This window comes from Artibeus jamaicensis, unplaced genomic scaffold, assembly GCF_021234435.1.
Source record: "Artibeus jamaicensis isolate MK-2021 breed Jamaican fruit bat unplaced genomic scaffold, CSHL_Jam_final contig_464, whole genome shotgun sequence".
NCBI lineage: Eukaryota > Metazoa > Chordata > Mammalia > Chiroptera > Phyllostomidae > Artibeus > Artibeus jamaicensis.
In genome coordinates, this window is record NW_026521842.1 from 15,067,421 (window position 1) to 15,086,153 (window position 18,733).

General features: G+C 40.2%; 2 protein-coding genes across 4 annotated transcripts in view; one reads left to right on the plus strand and one right to left on the minus strand.

Annotated features, from left to right (window-relative positions):
* Positions 1-18,733, plus strand: part of IST1 (IST1 factor associated with ESCRT-III) — a 34,184-nt gene that overhangs the window by 12,632 nt on the left and 2,819 nt on the right. The window contains exons 2-8 of one of the 3 annotated variants that reach the window (XM_037163994.2): positions 8,286-8,388; positions 8,787-8,967; positions 11,647-11,734; positions 15,134-15,217; positions 15,732-15,842; positions 16,983-17,186; positions 17,954-18,046. In XM_037163994.2, the coding sequence (XP_037019889.2) occupies positions 8,301-8,388; positions 8,787-8,967; positions 11,647-11,734; positions 15,134-15,217; positions 15,732-15,842; positions 16,983-17,186; positions 17,954-18,046 (849 nt within the window). In that variant the 5' untranslated portion in view covers positions 8,286-8,300. Of the gene's footprint in view, positions 1-8,285; positions 8,389-8,786; positions 8,968-11,646; positions 11,735-13,318; positions 13,470-15,133; positions 15,218-15,731; positions 15,843-16,982; positions 17,187-17,953; positions 18,047-18,733 lie in introns of those variants that run through there. The other 2 variants (XM_037164004.2, XM_037164008.2) reach the window with 2 other exon arrangements.
* PKD1L3 (polycystin 1 like 3, transient receptor potential channel interacting) overlaps positions 16,142-18,733 on the minus strand; it is a 52,339-nt gene continuing 49,747 nt past the window's right edge. The window contains exon 29 of the mRNA XM_053666605.1: positions 16,142-16,301. Within this exon, the coding sequence (XP_053522580.1) occupies positions 16,297-16,301 (5 nt within the window). The 3' untranslated portion in view covers positions 16,142-16,296. The remainder of the gene's footprint in view (positions 16,302-18,733) is intronic.

The window sequence follows — 18,733 nt, forward strand, 5'->3', positions numbered from 1 at the left end:
GTTCTGACTTGCCTTTCTCTGATGATTTGAAATATTGAGTATGTTTTCATATGCTTGCTGGCCACTTGGGTATCATTGGAGAAATGTGTTTTCAGGTCCATTAACCATTTTTAAGTTTTTGGGTTTTTTTTTTAGTTGTAGAAGTTCTTCATATATTCTGAATGTTTTAGTTCTTTCATGGATCTTTTTGTGTGTGTGATGGGAAGAACAGTGATATGTTTTATCTTTTTACCTATAGAACTAATACAGTTTTTAGTATATACTGAAAGTTAATAAATACTTGTTGAATGAAAGTGACTTGCTTTTTTCATAAAGACAGTGTTCTCTTATTTTTAAAAATAGATTTTTTAGAAGATTTTATGTATTTATTTTTAGAGAGAGGGGAAGTGAAGGAGAAAGAGAAGGAAAGAAACATCAATGTGTGGTTGCCTCTTGTGTGTCCCCAACCAGGTACTTGGCCTGCAACCCAGGCATATAACCTGACTGGGAATTAAATAAAAATAGATTTCTAAGAGATGTCTTGAGGATTAATCTCATTTGTCTAGGCATTTTTGCCTATATTAATTTAGTATAATTGAGTAGCTAGTGTCCTTCAGAATCTTAGGGTTGGAAGGCACTTCAGAGATTATATTGTAAAACTTAAATTATGTATATTATACAATACTTTCGATTGTGGAATGGACATATATAAATACACAGTTTTCTTAGACATTTCAGTTAGTTTCCGTTTTCTAGTCCCGTTAGTTAAAATCTTACCAGTGTAAATCTGGGGTTGCTTTGGTAGATCTAGGTCCTGACTTCTTCGGTCTTTGTAACTGGAGTCTTTGTGCTGCTTTTCTTACACTTTTTCCTCCAGAGCCTTCTTCCTCTGATGTACTTCCCTCAGGACTCACATGTGCACTGTGTGTGTGGGCCTGTTGCTTCCTGGCTTCCAGTTCCATGGGTAGTTGGAAGGCACGGGCAAGAGGAAAGAGGGCTATGTATGTATTACCCTATTCCTTCCCTGCAAGGTTGCTGCAAATTTCCTGGATGCCTCTACCAGTGACCATGATTCTTCTCAGGAGATTCTCTCCAGGTTCCAGCTATTCATTTTGCACTGTTCAAGCCTAGTTCTGAGGCAATGCACTATCCTTTTCTGGTTTCTTTAAAACTGCTTACACCATTGTAAGTAGTCTCTTCATCAAGTTCTCAAATTACCCAGGTTTTGAATGCCATTGGTTTCCAGTGGAACACTGATTTTAGGCTGTTTTAAGCATCCCCGGCCTCTACCTAATAGATGCCAGTAGAATCCCCTCCAGTCGTGAAAGCCCAGAATGTTCCCAGTCGTTGCCAGTTGTCCCCTACGGGGCAAAATCACTTGCATTTGAGAACCACTGTAATTATAGTACTTATGAAATAGTATTGTACTTGCTAGATTTTCTTAGCTGTTTTTTTCCCCCAGTAGAATGTACATTCCTTTGAGGGCAAAAACTTCTTTATTTTTTCATCTCCAGCAGCTAGTCATTGTTTGACACACAGGTAATCAGTAAGTATTTGTTGAATGGATTGTACATAATTCAGTAAATGGTACCTAGATATTTTGTGACATATAAGTCCCATTGTATATGGGGACTTGGTTAATTATGTAGTAAAAAGAAATTGTATTTAATACTTAGTATTAGTGGTATGCACAAGCAAACAAAGACTATTCCCAGTGGTTTTCTGTATATTTGATATCTTGTTTGGTTTGTCTACTCTTCATTTAATTGGTTAGACTTAGCTTTTGTTTAGATACGACATGTTTTGAAGTTCAAATCCAGAATTAATTGAGAAATAAGAATTGTGCTGTCTAGATACAGAATGCACAGTGGTATGCCCTAAAGCCAGGGATGTCCAACGTTTTGAACCACACTGGAAGAAAAGTAAAGTTGTCTTGGACCACACATTAAGTACACAAACACTGAATAAAACTTATGAGCAAGAAAAGTTTTTTTTTTAAGATTTTATTTATCTTTTTTTCTTTTTTAGGATTTTATTTATTTATCTTTAGAGGGGAAGGGAAGGAGAGAGGGAGAGAAACATCAATGTATGGTTGCCTTTCGTGGGTCCCCTGTTGGGAACTGGCCCGCAGGGAACCAGCCTGCAACCCCGTATGTGCCCTGACTGGGAATCGAACCGTGATTGTCTGCGCTCAATCCACTGAGCTACACCAGCCAGGGGTTATTTATTTATCTTTAGAGAGAGAGGGAAGGAGAAAGAAGGAGAGAAATATCAATGTATGGTTGCCTCTCATGAGTCCCCTGCTGGGAACTGGCCTGCAACCCAGGCATGTGCCCTGACTGGGAATCGAACTGCAATCGTCTGGTTCGCAGGCCTGCTCTCAATCCACTGAGCTACACCAGCCAGGGCTTAAGAAAAAGGTTTGAAGTAAATATACGATTCTGTTTCAGGCTGTGGGTTGAACACCCCTGTGTAAGACTTGTGGATGAAGGGGGGAGTGGTTTTGTTGATTGTGACTCTACTGTTCAGTGAAAGTCTTGGTAAAAATAGCCTTTTTGCCCGGTCTGGTGTGGCTCAGTGGATTGAGTACCAGCCTGTGGAGTCACCAGTTAGATTCCCAGTCAGGACGCATGCCTAGGTTGCAGGCCAGGTCCCCAGTTGGGGACACATGAGAGGTAACCACAGATTGATGCTTCTCTTCCACTTCTCCCTCCCTTCTCCTCTCTCTAAAATTAAATAAAGAAAATCTTTAAAAAATAGCCTTTTTTGGTCCCATTTTGTAGAGCACCTTTTGTTTCCCCCTTTGGGCTTTTTATCCCTTTGTTTATTTCTTTGCATGTGTGTTGTCTTAATGCTTTTTCTGTGATCTCAGGCACTAGTTTTTTTTTCGAAAAGCTGAGACTTAGAGGGCGGATTTGAATAATTAAAATGATAAATATTTAAAGTTTTAATTTAATTTATTGGGGTGAAATTGGTTATAATAGCATTATATAAGTCTCAGGCATACAGTTCTAAAAGATATCATCTATATGTTGCATGGTGTACTCACCACCCAAAGTCTAGTCACCTTCTATCACCTAATTTATTTTCTTCAACTTTTCCCCACTTGCTTTTCTCCTCTGGTAATATCATACTATTCTCTATGAGTTTGTTTTGTATGTTCATTTGTTGCATTCTATTTCATATCCCACATATGAGTTAAAACATGTTTTTCTTTCCCATCTGACTTATTTTGCTTAGCATGATACTTTCAAGGCCCATCTGTGTTGTTGCAGATGGCAATGTTTTATCCTGGCATTGTTTATGGATGAGTAGTATTTCATTGTATTGGCTTGGCCAAAAGGTCCATATGGTCTTTTTCTGTAAAATAAGACACACATTTTTTCTTTTCACCAATAACTATATTGATTTGGATATTTTGAATATGTTGGGTATCTCTTGTGTTATATAACATTGATTGTTCTCAATGTATCTATTTGATCATTATCAGCTTCAACTGGTCTGTGGAGCATTGTCCAGTAAGAAATCTCCAGCACAAAACTTCACAAACCACTTTGGACATGTTCCTCATCACAGCACCTTCTCTACACACTGCACAGACCTGTTTTTGTGTTTTAGTTGCATTTTTTTAAAGATTTATTTTTAGAGAGAGGGGAAGGGAGGGAGAAAGAGAAGGAGAGACACATCAGTGTGTGGTTGCTTCTTGCATGCCCCTTACAGAGGCCAGCAACCCAGTATGTCCCCTGACTGGGAATCAAACCAGCAACCCTTGGTTTGGTGGTTGGCACTCAATCCACTGACTCACACAAGCCAGGGTCAGTTGCCTTTTTTATGTTTCTTGAAATAATAAAGCATAATATGCCAAAAAAAGTTGCTTATTTTCTTCTATCTTCAATATTAAAATGGCTACACAGAAGTTTACCAATTTTGATTTTTAAAAAATGAACATTGATATGACAGCTGTCATAGTACGGTGTAACAAAATTGTTTCAAATGAAGTTGAAGACAAAGTTGGCCAACCCAATATCCAATCATGCATGAAAGGATGCTTAGGGCCCTGGCTGGTGTAGTCAGTGGATTGAGTGCGGGCCTGTGAAGCAAAGGATCCCGGTTTGATTCCCAGTCAGAGCACATGCCTGGGTTGCAGGCCAGATCCCAGCAGGGGACACATGAGAGGCAACCATACATTGATATTTCTCTCCCTCTCTCCTTCCCTTCCCCTCTAAAGATAAATAAATAAAGTCTTAACAAAAAAAAGGACACTTAGGTTTCTGTGTCTTGGCTACTGTGAATAATGCTGCAGTGAACACAGGGATATATGTATATATACTTATCAGTATTTAGGGTAGATACCAGAAGAGAGATTGCTGTGTCTTATGGTAGCTTTATCCTGAAAAATATATATATATATTTTATTGATTATGCCATTACAGTTGTTCTGTTTTCCCCCTTCATTCCCCTCCACCCTGCACACCCCCTCCCCCACCATTTCCCCCCTTTAGTTTATGACCACATGTCTCAAGTTCTTTAGATTCTATACTTCCCCTACTATTCTTGCCCTCCCCTTATCTATTTTCTACCTACCATCTATGCTACTTATTTTCTGTACCTTCTCCCCCCTTCTCCTCCTCCCACTTCCCTGTTGCTAACCCTCCATGTGATCTCCATTTCTATGGTTCTGCTCCTGATCTAGCTATCCTCTTAGTTTGCTTTTGTTTTAGGTGTGGTTGTTAATAACTGTGACTTTGCTGTCCTTTCACTGTTCATCTTTTTTATCTTCTTTTTCTTAGGTAAGTCCCTTTAACTTTTCATATAATAGGGGCTTGGTGACGATGAACTTGAATTTGACCTTATCTGAGAAGTACTTTATCTGCCCTTCCATTCTAAATGAAAGCTTTGCTGAATAGATCAATCTTGGATGTAGGTCTTTGGATTTCATAACTTGGAATACTTCTTTTCAGCCCCTTCTTTCCTGTAAGGTCTCTTTTGAGAAATCTGCTGACAGTCTGATGGGAACTCCTTTGTAGGTGACTGTCCCCTTAGCTCTTGCTGCTTCTAGGATTCTCTCCTTCATTTTAATCTTGAGTAATATAATTATGACGCGTCTTGGTGTGTTCCTTGTTGGGTCCAACTTCTTTGGGACTCTCTGAGCTCCCTGGATTTCCTGAAAGTCTATTTCCTTTGCCATATTGGGGAAGTTCTCCTTTATTATTTGTTCAAATAAGTTTTCCACTGGTGGCTGTTCCTCTTCCCCTTCTGGTACCCCTATAATTCGGATGTTGGAGCGTTTAAAGATGTCCTGGAGGTTCCTAAGCCTCTCCTCATTTTTTTTTTTTTTTTTGAATTCTTGTTTCTTCATTCTTTTCTCTTTGGTCATTTTTTTCCTCCTTCTGGTCCACTCCATTGATTTGAGTCCCAGTTTCCTTTTCATTACTATTGGTTTCCTGTGCATTTCCCTTCATTTCAATTAGTTTAGCCTTCATATGTTCCTCTAATTTGTGACTAAAATCATCCAGTTCTGTGAGCATACTGATCACCAGTGTTTTGAACTGTGCATCTGAAAGTTTGGCTATTTTTCATTGCTTAGATTATTGGCTATGGGGCTCTGAGTTGTTGTTGAGCCATGTTTTGATCTGTTTGTGCCTGTTAGGTATGAGGAGCAGAGCTTTAGTTGTTTACCAGGGCAGGGCCACCAGGTCGCTGGTTTGTGACGCAGTATGTGGGGGCAGGGTCAGAGAGAGACAATGGTGGTCCCCTCTGCTGCTTCCTGCCGCAGGGGCCTGCGTGGTTCATGCCACTACTTGCTCCTTCACCGGTTTATCTGCGCACCAATGTGTGACCACGGTCAGCTTTCAGTGGGTCCGCCCACTACTCCATACCTGGGATCCGCCCACGGGTGCTGGTGTGCCTGGGTCTTGCACCCGTGTTGGTCAGTGGATCTTTCCTGCCCAAGCCTGCTGTGCTCCTGGCTCTGCCCCTCTTACCGGTTTGGCTGAAGGGTTTGTTGTTGTCAGACTTCCGTATAGTTCAATTTTCTGCGGTTTGGCTGCGTTTTTGTTGCTAAAACTTTGTTGTTTTTAAACTTGGTTGTGCGAGAAGGCACAGTGCTTCCACCTGCACCTCCATCTTAGCGGAAGTCCTGAGATTTTTTTTTTTTTTTTGAGGGACCTCTATACTGTTTATCATAGTGGCTGTACCAGTTTACATTCTTACCAGCAGTATGAGGGTTCCTTTTACCCACGTCCTTTTCAGCACTTGTTATTTTTTGTCTTATTGATAATAGCCATTCTGACAGGTCTGAGGTGGCATTGAAATATCTTGTGGTTTCGAATTTCATTTCCTTTAGAGCTAGTGAAGTTGAACATCTTTTTCTACATCTGTTGACCACTGGTATATCTTCATGGGAACAGAGTCTGATCATTTCCTCTGCCCATTTTTTTAATAGGATTGTTTGTTTTCTTGTTGAATTGTATGAGTTCTTTACATATTTTGGGATTAGCCTCTTTTCGGAGGTATCGTTTATGAATCTTCTGCCTTTTTGTTTTGTTGGTGGCATCTTTTGCTTTGCAGAAGCTTTTTAATATGATGTAGTCCCATTCATTTATTTTGGCTTTTACTTCCTTTGCCTTTGGGGTTAAGTTCACTAAAGCCTCTCTGAGACCAAGATCTCTAACTTGAGTGCCTATATTTTCTTCTAGGGGTTTTATTGTTTCAGGTCTTATATTTAAGTCTTTAATCCATTTTGAGTATGGTGTCAGATAACAGTCTACTTTCATTCTTTTGCATTTGGTTTTTCGGTTTTGCCAACACCACTTAACTGAAGAAGCTTTCCTTTTTCTAGATTGTGTTTTGGTTCCTTTGTTGAAAATCTGTTGCCCATATATGTGTGGGTTTATTTGGGCTCTCAGTTCTTTTCTATTGCTCTTTGAGTCTGCTTTTCTCCTAGTACTACACTGTTTTGATTATTGCAGCTTTGTAGTATAATTTGAAGTCAGGGAGTACAATACCTCTGGTTTTGTTTTTTTGTGCTGTTTGGGCTTTTTCATGGTTCCATACAAACTTGATGTCTTTTTTTTTTTAATGCTTTTGGTATGGGAGCAACATTAAATCTGTATATTGTATTAGGTAATATGGCTATTTTAATTATGTTGATTCTTGCAATCTATGGACAAGGGGTATGTTTCCATTTATTTGTGTCATTTTCCTTTGGTAATGTCTTGTTCTCAGTGTATAGATTCTTCACTTCCTTTTTTAAGTTTATGCCTAATAATTTTATCCTTTTTGTTTCAAATACAAATGGAATTGTTTTGTTTTTCTGATATTTCATTGTTAGTATATAGGAACACAAGGGATTTTTGTACATTGATTTTTGTGTCCTGCAGCTTTGCTCTATTTCTGATAGTCTTTTGGTGTGATCTTAGGGTTTTCTGCGTATATAATCATGTCATCTTCAGAAAGTGACAATTTTACTAATTCATTCCCAATTTGGATGCCTTTATTTCTTTCTCTTGCCTGAGTGCTCTGGCTAGTACTATGTTGAATAACAGTGGTGACAGTTGGTATTATTTTCTTCTTCCCGATCTTAGAAGAGTAGCTTTGTTTTAAGGTGAGATTTTTGGGAGAAGCAGACCTTCCAGCTTCTTTGTCTTTTTATTACCCCACTCCTACACCAGTACATGGATACTCATTTCATATGTCAGCAAGTTCTTTCAGCTTTGCCTTCCAAATAAATCTCAAATCTGAGTACTTCTGCCAACTACTCTAGTCTAAGCTGCTTCCATCTGTTGTCTGGAATATAGTAATAGTCTCCCTTGTCCTCTCACTTCCATTATTATTCTCCTGCAGTCAGTTTTCTACACAACAGCCAAAAAGATTTTTGTATTTTTTAATACTTTAAATTTTTTTTCCTCACCTGAGGACATTTTTCTCATTGCTTTTAGGGAGAGAGAAGGGAGGGAGAGAGGGGGAGAAGAACATCAATGTGAGAGAGAAACATCGATTGGTTGCCTCTCCCATGCATCCTGACCGGGAACTGGACCTATAACCCAGATGTTGTGCCCTGACCTGGAATTGAACCTGTAGTCTTTTGCTTTATGGGATATGACACTCCAGCCACCTGAGCCACACTGGCCAGGACCAAAAAGATCTTTTAAAAATGTGAATCAGATCATGTCACTTGTCTGTATTAGGGAAAGCACTGTGGTTTATAGTGTCAAATAATCCATCCTCTAATGGGTGTTAGTTTCTGAACTAATTTTAATTTGAAAATAGTCAAAATAGTTACTGTGCTGCTTATTTCTTTTCAGGAGGAACAGCACAGCATGCTGGGCTCTGGATTTAAAGCTGAGCGTTTACGAGTCAATTTGCGATTAGTCATAAACCGTCTTAAACTACTGGAGAAAAAAAAAAGTGAGTAATAAATAGATGATTGCCTTTTATTTTTCTCCCCCAAAATACATCATTGGATCCTAGCACTCCATTATTGGCTGTTTCAGGCTGGCGCTATGAAGTCTTAGGGATCCTATTTTTAAACTTTGGATAATACATCTGTTTAGATTGAATCACTGTTGCAGGGAAAGGGACATACTCTGTTAATATGAAATAGATGGCATGACTCCTGAAATTTCTGGCTACACAATATTCTCACCTAGACTAAATAGCAAGTTCCAGACTAGATTTGCTAAGGGAGAGTGAGTTAGGGAGGACATGATAGAAACACCCCCTTGTCTCTGTTGTGGTGGAGGTCGCCTGCAGGCCATGGCCTGGTGTACTACTGCTGTGTGACTAGAGTGGGATTTGTGCCGTAGCGGAACTGGCCCAGAAAGCAAGGAAAGAGATTGCTGACTACCTGGCTGCTGGGAAAGATGAGCGAGCTCGGATCCGAGTGGAGCACATTATACGGGAAGACTACCTCGTGGAGGCCATGGAGATCCTGGAGCTGTACTGTGACCTGCTGCTGGCCCGGTTTGGCCTCATTCAGTCTATGAAGTAAGATTGTGTGTGTGTGTATCTCTTTTTAAATTGATGTATAATTGATAGAGAAAAACTACACATAATTAATGCATAGAATTCGATGAGTTTGGATGCATGCATACATGTATATACAGATACCACAGTCAGGGCAGAAAACATCTCACCTCCAAAAGTTTCCTTGTATCCCCTCCTTCCCTTCTTTTTCGGTAAGAACAAAGCATGAGATATATATCCTCTTAATAAAATTTTTTAAGTGCACAATATGGTATTGTTAATTATAGGTACAGTGTTCAGCAGATCTTTAGAACTTATTCACCTTATATATATAACTTTAATGAAGTGAGATATTTTGATCAAAGAGCTGAATAAAATCAGCCCTGGAATTTGAGAAAGGGGCAATATGGACTTCCTATATGTAGGAGGCTAGCACCAAGGGACTATTTTACATACCCAAGGACCTTTTTCCTACTATTTGCTTGAAGGCTTGATTCCAATGTAGACAACTGTTGAAAAGAAAATATAGAACTGAACTCGAGGCCTAAATCTGAGTGAATCTTGGCTGGACCATTTTCTGACTGTGACCTTGGGTGCATCATTTAGTTTGAGTTTTTGCAGAAGTAAAATAGTGTGATGAAAATGGCTAGAAGTTTAGAGTTATTGAATTTTTTTTAAATTTTTTTATTGATTATGCTGTTACAGTTGTTCTATTCCCCCCCTTTCATTCCCCTCCACCCTACCCCCCATCCCCACCATTACCCCCCCTTTAGTTTATGACCATGTGTCTCAAGTTCTTTGGATTCTATATTTCCCATGCTCTTCTTGCCCCCCCCATCTATTTTCTATCTACTGTCTATGCTACTTATTTTCTGTACCTTCTCCCCCCTTCTCCTCCTCCCACTCCCCTGTTGCTAACCCTCCTTGAGATCTTCATTTCTGTTTCCACTCCTGATCTAGCTGTCCTTTTAGTTTGCTTTCATTTTAGGTGTGGTTGTTAATAACTGTGAGTTTGTTGTCCTTTCACTGTTCATGTTTTTTTAACTTCTTTTTCTTAGGTAAGTCCCTTTAACATTTCATATAATAAGGGCTTGGTGATGATGAACTCCTTGAATTTGATCTTATCTGAGAAGCACTTTAATAAGTGCTTCCATTCTAAAAACTTCCATTCTAAATGAAAGTTTTGCTGGATAGAGCGATCTTGGTTGCAGGTCTTTGGATTTCATGACTTGGAATACTTCTTTCCAGCCCCTTCTTGCCTGTAAGGTCTCTTTTGAGAAATCTGCTGACAGTCTGATGGGAACTCCTTTGTAGGTGACTGTCCCCTTAGCTCTTGCTGCTTCTAGGATTCTCTCCTTCATTTTAATTTTGGCTAATGTATTTATGATGTGCCTTGGTGTGTTTCTTCTTGGGTCCAACTTCTTTGGGACTCTCTGAGCTCCCTGGATTTCCTGGAAGTCTATTTCCTTTGCCAGATTGGGGAAATTCTCCTTTATTATTTGTTCAAATAAGTTTTCCACTGGTGGCTGTGCCTTTCCCCCTTCTGGTACCCCTATAATTCGGATGTTGGAGCGTTTAAAGATGTCCTGGAGGTTCCTAAGATTCTCCTCATTTCTTTGAATTCTTGCTTCTTGACTCTTTTCTGTTTGGCCATTATTTGCTTTCTTCTGGTCCACTCCATTGATTTGAGTCCCAGTTTCCTTTTCATTGCTATTGGTGTCCTGTGCAATTCCATTCATTTCAATTAGTTTCGCCTTCATATGTTTGTCTAATTTGTGGCTATAATCAACCAGTTCTGTGAGGATCCTGATGACCAGTGTTTTAAACTGTGGTCTGAGGGTTTTGCTATTTCTTTATCGCTTAGATTTATAGGCTCTGGGGCTTTGAGATCTTCTTGCGCCATTTTTGGTCTGTTCTGGCCCTTTAAGTGTGAGAAGCGTGGCCTAGGACTCCCAGGTCGCTGGGTTGTGACGCTGTATGTGGGGGCGTGGTCAGAGCGAGGAAATGGTGACCCCCTTTGCTGTTTCGTGCCGCTGGGTGAGGAGCAGCGCCTTATGTTGTTCACCTGGGCCGGGCCACTCAGAGTCGCTGGGTTATGACGCTGTATGTGGGGGCGTGGTCAGAGTGGGGAAATGGCGGCGCCCTCTACTGCCGCTTGCCGCGGGGACCTGCCGGCCCCAGTCCAACCGCCCACTCCCTCGCCTGTTCATCTGCGCACAAATGGGCGACCACAGTCAACACGCAGCACTGCTCCCCCGCTGTCTCCCCCACAGTTGCTCGCCTGGCCGCTCGCTGTCGCTCACTAGGTCCAACCCTGCACCTAGATTCCTGCGTCTGGATTCCGGGCGCCTGAGTCCGGCTGACCGAGACCTCCTGTGCAATCCCGCTTCACCAGCCGCTGGTTTCGCCCCTTACCGGTCAGGCTGAAGAATTTGTTGTTAACGGACCTCCGAAAAGTTCAATTTTCCATGTTCTGGCTGTGTTTTCTGTTGCTACTATTTAGTTGTCTCTAAACTTGGTTGTGTGAAAAGGCTCGGCACATCCACCTATGCCTCCATCTTGGCGGAAGTAGAGAGTTATTGAATATTTAATGAGATTTGTGAAATAGCTTTAGAGACTATCTGGTATATCATAAAGTTGTTAGGGTTTGTTGGTTTGTTGTAAAGAATGTTAAATTTTATTAATTTTTTCCTTAATTAGGGAGCTAGATTCTGGTCTGGCTGAATCTGTGTCTACGCTGATCTGGGCTGCTCCTCGACTCCAGTCAGAAGTGGCTGAGTTGAAAATAGTGAGTATGACAAGTTTCAGTGATGTCTGTAGCTTTTCGTATTGTTAGGAAGGTTGGTTAATGTAAGTCATTTCTGCTTATGTAACCAGGTGTTTTGTACTCTTCTCATGCTGCCTTTGACACAGGGTTCCTCCTTTTCAGACCTCTTATATCATAGAATAAAAAAGTGTTTTGCAACCTCGAATAATCATTTTAAGGAGCAAAGGGCCTTTCAAAGTGAGAGGCAATAAGCATTTATTTCAAATCAATAAGAACAGCTACTGGGGACGCACAGCTTTAGGCAGAAGCCCAAATAGTGTTTCCATTAAGAGTCAAAGGCAATGGATATTTATTGGAAGGGAAAGGGGACTGATTACATCAATAAAAGAAAGGCATTTCTATTGGGGCAGATAATGGTAATGTTAATTCTAACTAATGTTTTTTAATTTTCATTTTAGTGGTTTCTTGTTACTTGGGCAAACAGTTCTTTGGGAGACACACTGTTGCCCTAAGCCCAGCCCAGCCCAGAGAGATTTTGCCCTGTTTTAACATTCCAGAGATTTGAGGCATAAGATATGCAAAGCAGTTCCTCGGGCATTGGGAGCGTAGGTTCCATTTTAAAGTGACACCATCTATTTTTTGTTTTGATAGGTGTTAAGTATATATAAATAGAAAAGTCTTACACAACTGTAAACCAGTAAAGTTAAAATGACAAATTTATATTAGATGGTTTTGCTTCATTCATTACACAAATATTTATTGAGCAGATGTGAGAGCTAGGTAGGCACTGAGGATATAGTGATGAGCAAAATAGGATACCTATACCTATACCAAATAGGATACCAGCCCTGTACTTGTAGCTTAGAGTCTAGCAGACAAGACAGACATTAGCTAAAAAATTGCCTGCCACACGTAGGTATGGTATTGACTCAGTTGAAGACAGGTCAGTTACTTTCTCTATCTTTGTGTATTTGTCTTATCTTTTTGGAGATTATCAGTCTTGTCTCCCAACCCAACTTTTGAGATTTCCTTCTCTTCTGTTTGTATTTTTTAAGAGCTCTTTTTAATTTTCTGAATACTTTTTTTATACTCTGTTGTTTTTGTTTCATGGCTGCAGTGTCTTCTAACTTGCCAAGAATATTATAGTTTCCTTTTAATTTTTGTTTCTGTAATGTTTGTTTTCTTCTGTTTCTTAGATTTAGATGATTTTATTTTTTTAATCCTCATCTCAGGATATATTTGATTTTAGAGAGAGGAAGGGGCCAGGGAGGGGGAGAGAGGAGGGAAACATTGATGTGAGAGAGAAATGTCAGTCATTTGTCTCCCATACGTGCCCTAACTGGGGTTTGAACCTGCGACCTTTTGATGTACAGGATAGTGCTCCAACCAACTGAGCCACCTGACTGGGGCAGATTTAGACTGTTTCGTAGTAGAGACTTTTCTCAGTTTTGGTGATTCTTGGCTGTTGGTTTATTTTATAGATACTAAAAAGCAGTTTGGAACCTTTTGTGTGCCTGGGTGGGGCTTATTGTCAGTTTCCTTCATTGTTGAATGATCTGACTGAGCCCTTTCTTGAGGGAACGCCAGACTGTCAAGAACTAGTTTTCTTTCCTTGGGTTGGTCATTTTCCTCAGAGAGGAATCCTACACCTGGAAGGTATAAGCTGGGTCAGCATTTCTGAGAGCCCAGGAGAGAAGGAAGCCAAAGGTCTCATTCTTTTCTTGAAGAAGACCTACACTTAATTCTTCTGTTGTCAGTAAGTATCTCTGCTGTGCTTGGAGTCCAGAGTCCCTTCAGTTTAACCTCCCCAGAGAGTAAATCCGTGTTCTGGCAGAGCAGGGAGAATAGGCATAGTGTTTCGTGGGTAGAGGAAGGGGAGAGTAGGGCAACTGCTTCTTACATAGTTTTAACCTCAGTGTCGTTTTTAGCTTCTCCTATGCTTCCTTATATCAAAATTAACTCCAATTGGAAAAGATTTACATGTTTTTTAAATAATAAAACCATAAAAACTTGAACAAAACCATGCAGACTTAAAAAAAGTATACCACAAAAGCCATAAAGGGATAAATTAATACCAACAAGTATTTTTAAATCCAACATAATATAATACATAACAAAAATCATTATCAAAAGACATATGACAAACTAATTAAGTTACCAGGTATCCCTGAAAGTCTACATTTTGGACAGTGAGGGTCCCCTCACTGAACTCCCAGGTTTTGGGACCACTCTGGTTCAATGCCACTGTCATCTCCTGCCTAGACTGTTATAACTTCTTGAATACTCTTCGTATACCTGCTTTGGTTTTCTTTATTCTGTTCACCATTCCATCAGAACTGAGGTTCTGTTCAAAACACTGATGGGATCCTGTCACTGTGTTTTAAAGCCCTTTAGTATCTTTCCATTGTGCTTATGATAGAAACTGAACTTCTAATATTGCCTGCAGAGCCCTGCATTGTCTGGCCCCAGTTGCCTTTCTTCATTTCTTCCCTCAGGCTCTGCACTAGAGGCTTACTGTCCTTATTTTGGAATTAGGATTGGCCCTGTTTTTCTACCTGAGGCCTTCGAACCATGTTCTCTTCTCTTCCTGGGATGTCCCACCTTCACTTGTTTAGTTAACTACTAATCATCCTTTGTATCTTAGTGACGTACTGCTTTCTTCTGGAAGCCTTACCTGACTTTTTTAATTTATTGGGGTGACATTGTTAATAACATAAGAGTTTGAAGTATACAAGTCTATAATACATCTGTACATTTGTATATTGTATGTGTACCACCCCATTATTTTTTTTTTAAGATACTATTTATTTTTAGAGAGGGGGGAAGGGAAGGAAGAAGAGAGGGAGAGAAATGTTGATGTGAGAGAGAAACATCCATTGGTTGCCTCTCATACATGCCCTGACCCGGGACCGAACCCACACCCAAGGCATGTGCCCTGACTGGGAATTGAGTTGGTGACTTTTCACTTTGAAGGATGATGCTCCAACCAACTGAGCTATACTGGTCAGGACTTTTTTTCTTAATCATCAGATCTGATTCTGTCATAAGCTGTTTGTAGTATGGTGTACTTTCCCTTGGTAGCACTTAGTACAGATGCATTTGTACCTTTACCTGTGTGATTAAGTAATGGCTGTTTTCGCTAGACTGTAAAACTCTTAGGAGTGGAAACATTGTCTGGTTTTGTTCATCATGTTTACAGTGTATATCATAATGCTTATAGTTTTGCACATTGTGGCTCAGTGGATGGATGCATAAACAAATAGCTGAATGAATTAGTATGTACCCCTTTAGATTTTACAGACCCCAGTTTTTTTGGATGCCCTGTAATAGAAGCCTGTTCACTATTGATAGGAGAGAACTCGAAGCAGTCTTTAGAAATGGTTTCCACTTTTATTTACTGTTCTTTTTTTTCCCCTGTAGGTTGCTGATCAGCTCTGTGCCAAATATAGCAAGGAATATGGCAAGTTATGTAGAACCAACCAGATTGGAACTGTGAATGACAGGGTAACAAACATACTTGTTAAACATGAACCAGTGGGCAGGGTGGGAGCAGGTTGATTTATTGCCTGCAGTGCTCTAATGGGTACCACTGTATGGTAGGGTGAGTCTATGGCTGCACATGTCACAGTGAGGGTGGGGAGAAGGCTCTCTGGTAGGCAATGCAGTCAACTCCTTACCCTGATTTGTCCTGTGTCCTTTCTTACTCGCCCCTATTCTTTGTGCCCCTTGTAATTTGTGGAGGTAGAAGTGAGGTTGGGAGAAGGGCAGATGAATTGAGATGTAGAAGGCAGCAGTATCAGCTTTTCACCAACACCTCGGTCATGTAACCAGAGATTGTCAGAGTGATATGGGTCTTGTAATGTAATTTGCAGCTGGAAAAAAGTCATTAACTAGTCTGAACCTTTTTTTCTGCCTCAGTTTACCTATAAAGTGAGAGGAACAAAATTTACAAGTGAGATACATTAGGCTTAGGCTAGTTGGTATAGATGCGTCTTAATCTTGGGTCTTTCAATTACAGCTAATGCACAAACTGAGCGTAGAAGCTCCGCCTAAAATCCTGGTGGAAAGATACCTGATTGAAATTGCCAAGAACTACAATGTGCCCTATGAACCTGACTCCGTGGTCATGGTAGGTTTAGAGTCTTTCAGAGTACACAGAAAAGTGAGTCTCTAGATATCACTTTCTTTATAAGCATATTATTTCACTACAGTTTGTATGTGGAAATTGAAGCCTTTCCCTTTTTGTATAAAAATAATTGTGCCTACATATCTCACAGAATACTTAAGGATCAGATAAAACAAATGCCTGAAAGCACTTTGAAAAGGTACAAATCCTCAAAATAGTATTATTGCTGTTTTTGTTTTTAATATATTTTTTTAATTTGTTGATTTGAGAGAGGAAGGTAGTGAGGGGAGAGAGACATTTTTTGTTCCACTTATTTATGCATTCATTGGTTGATTCTTGCATGTTCCCTGACCAGGGATCACACCTGTGACCTTGTCATATTGGGTTGATGCTCTAACCAACTGAGCTACCTGGCCAAGGCATTGCTGGTTTTTGATGAAGATCCAGGAATTATGAATCATCCTGTGGGTATTGAGAAATGCCGTAAGACCCAGAACAAACCCTGAAATGTTCATCGGGTACCTGTGACATGCCATACAATAAACAGAAAGCTGAGAGTACAGAGATACATAAAAACAAGGTCCATGTCCTGAAGAGGCTTACAGTGTAAGGAGGGTAAATATGTAAATATAATTATTCAGCAGTTAGGGTCAGTGAGTATAGTAGATGCTTTAGTATGCTACTTAGACAACCCCCACCCCAAATATACACACTTGCTTCAGAATAGAAACATTTATTTCCATCTCTTGAGATTATTAATGATTGGTGTCTCATACAAAGCTGAGTGCTTCTTTGCAGAAGAAAGAGCTTTCCTACACAAAGTCTTTCCTGAGGGTGGCTTGTATTTAATAACTGGTCGGTGCAGGGATTCAGAGACACTTTTCCTTTGACACAGTTGGGGACATCTGCTGTAGGCTCATCCTTCCTAGCTAGCTTCAGAGCTCGCTGGCTGAAGCCTCTGACTGCATGACAGCCCAGCTTCTTCCTTTACCCCTCCCGGCTTCCTTCACTTTCTTGTAGGTCATTATCCCAAGAGACTGCCCCAGTAAACTTCCATCATGCTAATCTCCATCTCCAAGTTTGTTCCCTGGGAACCTAGCCTGTGATGTGGGCTAATGATGTGGGTTTCTCTCTTTTTCTCAGGCAGAGGCTCCTCCTGGAGTAGAGACAGATCTTATTGATGTTGGATTCACAGATGATGTGAAGAAAGGGGGCCCTGGAAGAGGAGGAGGAGGGGGCGGGTTCACAGCCCCAGTTGGTGTACCTGATGGAGCAGTGCCAATGCCTATGCCCATGCCCATGCCCTCTCCAAGTACTCCTTTCTCATACCCTCTTCCAAAGGGACCAGTAAGTATACGTGTAAATAGATGTGGTGTAAGCTCTAGAACATGTAACAGAAGGTGACAAGTTGGCTCTGAAAACATTCAGAAATTTTAGGTTGTCAAGAGGATTTAAAAGTAAGAGCATTTGGTATTAGCTTAATAATCATATATTGTGAAAAAATGTTGGGATTTAGAGAAAGTCTTTTGGTTCAGCAGTAGGTTAATGCAGGGGGAAAATCTGGAGAGATAGTGTTAGAAAAACTCATATTCGTGTTTTTTTTCACTGAACATATTTGGGAACCTGTTGTAGCTGTACTAGTAGCTTTTTCCAAAAATGAACACAGTCATTTATTACCAAGTAGAAAAACCTATTTTGTAGACAAGATGTTGAAGGTAATTGCTAATAAAATCTAATAATCTTCCCTAATTGATTTAGTAATTTGGTTACAGATCTTTAAGAATCTGGAATCCTTCTGATGATGTGGTATTTTAGGTTTTGTTCTTTTGTGGCTCTTGAGTAGTATATATATTGATACATGTGTATAGTTTATCATTTAATGTCATTGCTATTTCTGTGACTTTAAGTGAAATGATGTATTAGGAAACTAGGTTTTACCATAGGCTAAATGTTAGAAACAAGAGTTACATTCCTATGGTATTCAATGTTTTAATGAAATGATATTTGAAGACCTCCTATGTGTGTGTATATCTATTTCTCCCTTCTCATACACAAACCTCAGTAAATTGCTAAATAGGGGCAGTGTCTCTGATTTTGCCTTTCTCCTCTTGCAGTCGGATTTCAATGGATTGCCAATGGGGGCTTTTCAGGCCTTTCCCAATATTCATCCACCTCAGATACCAGCAGTTCCCCCATCGTATGAATCTGTAAGTGCCTGAGCCTCTTTTATAAGCAGCAGAAGAGTGACTCCCATGAAGAGAGCAAAATAATGGCCACAGGGAAGGCGAAGTTTTGATCAACTCCTAGTACCAGCATTGCTCTTGCTTTGGATTCTTGTGTTGCTTTAACATTACCCTGGAAGTGGGGTGTGGTGGTGGCAGCATCATTGGTGGCAATGCTTTGTCTGCAGTTCAGCCAGAAATCAGGAGGGAGCCGCAGATCTCTTGGATGGCTCTAGCAGGGCACTTAAAAAAAAGACTGGTTGACTGTAGAGAATTAATTGAAGCTGATACAGTCTTGGTGCTGGAGTATTGTAATAATTGAACTACCAGTTCTATAAATTCTCAGTACCGTGTAAGAGAATAGTGACCAGACTTTTATCTTACATAGAATTGTCCAGTTAGTAAGTTTCAGCTTGTAGCATTAATTGTACTTTTTAGTTTTACACATAAAACTGGGTATAATTGGCTGTTATGGTAATGCTGTCTTGAACTGTAGGTGGTTGGAGCAGCTTTGGTTTAGAATTAGATGACTTTTTTACTGCCAGCCCGACTTGCTCAGCTAGTACCTGCGTTTTGAGCTATTTCCAGTTGATGCATTACTGAGGAAACAAATTGGTATAGCATTTGTTGTGGAAATGATTCATCCAGGGAGAGTCTCCTGTTACCCTGCTT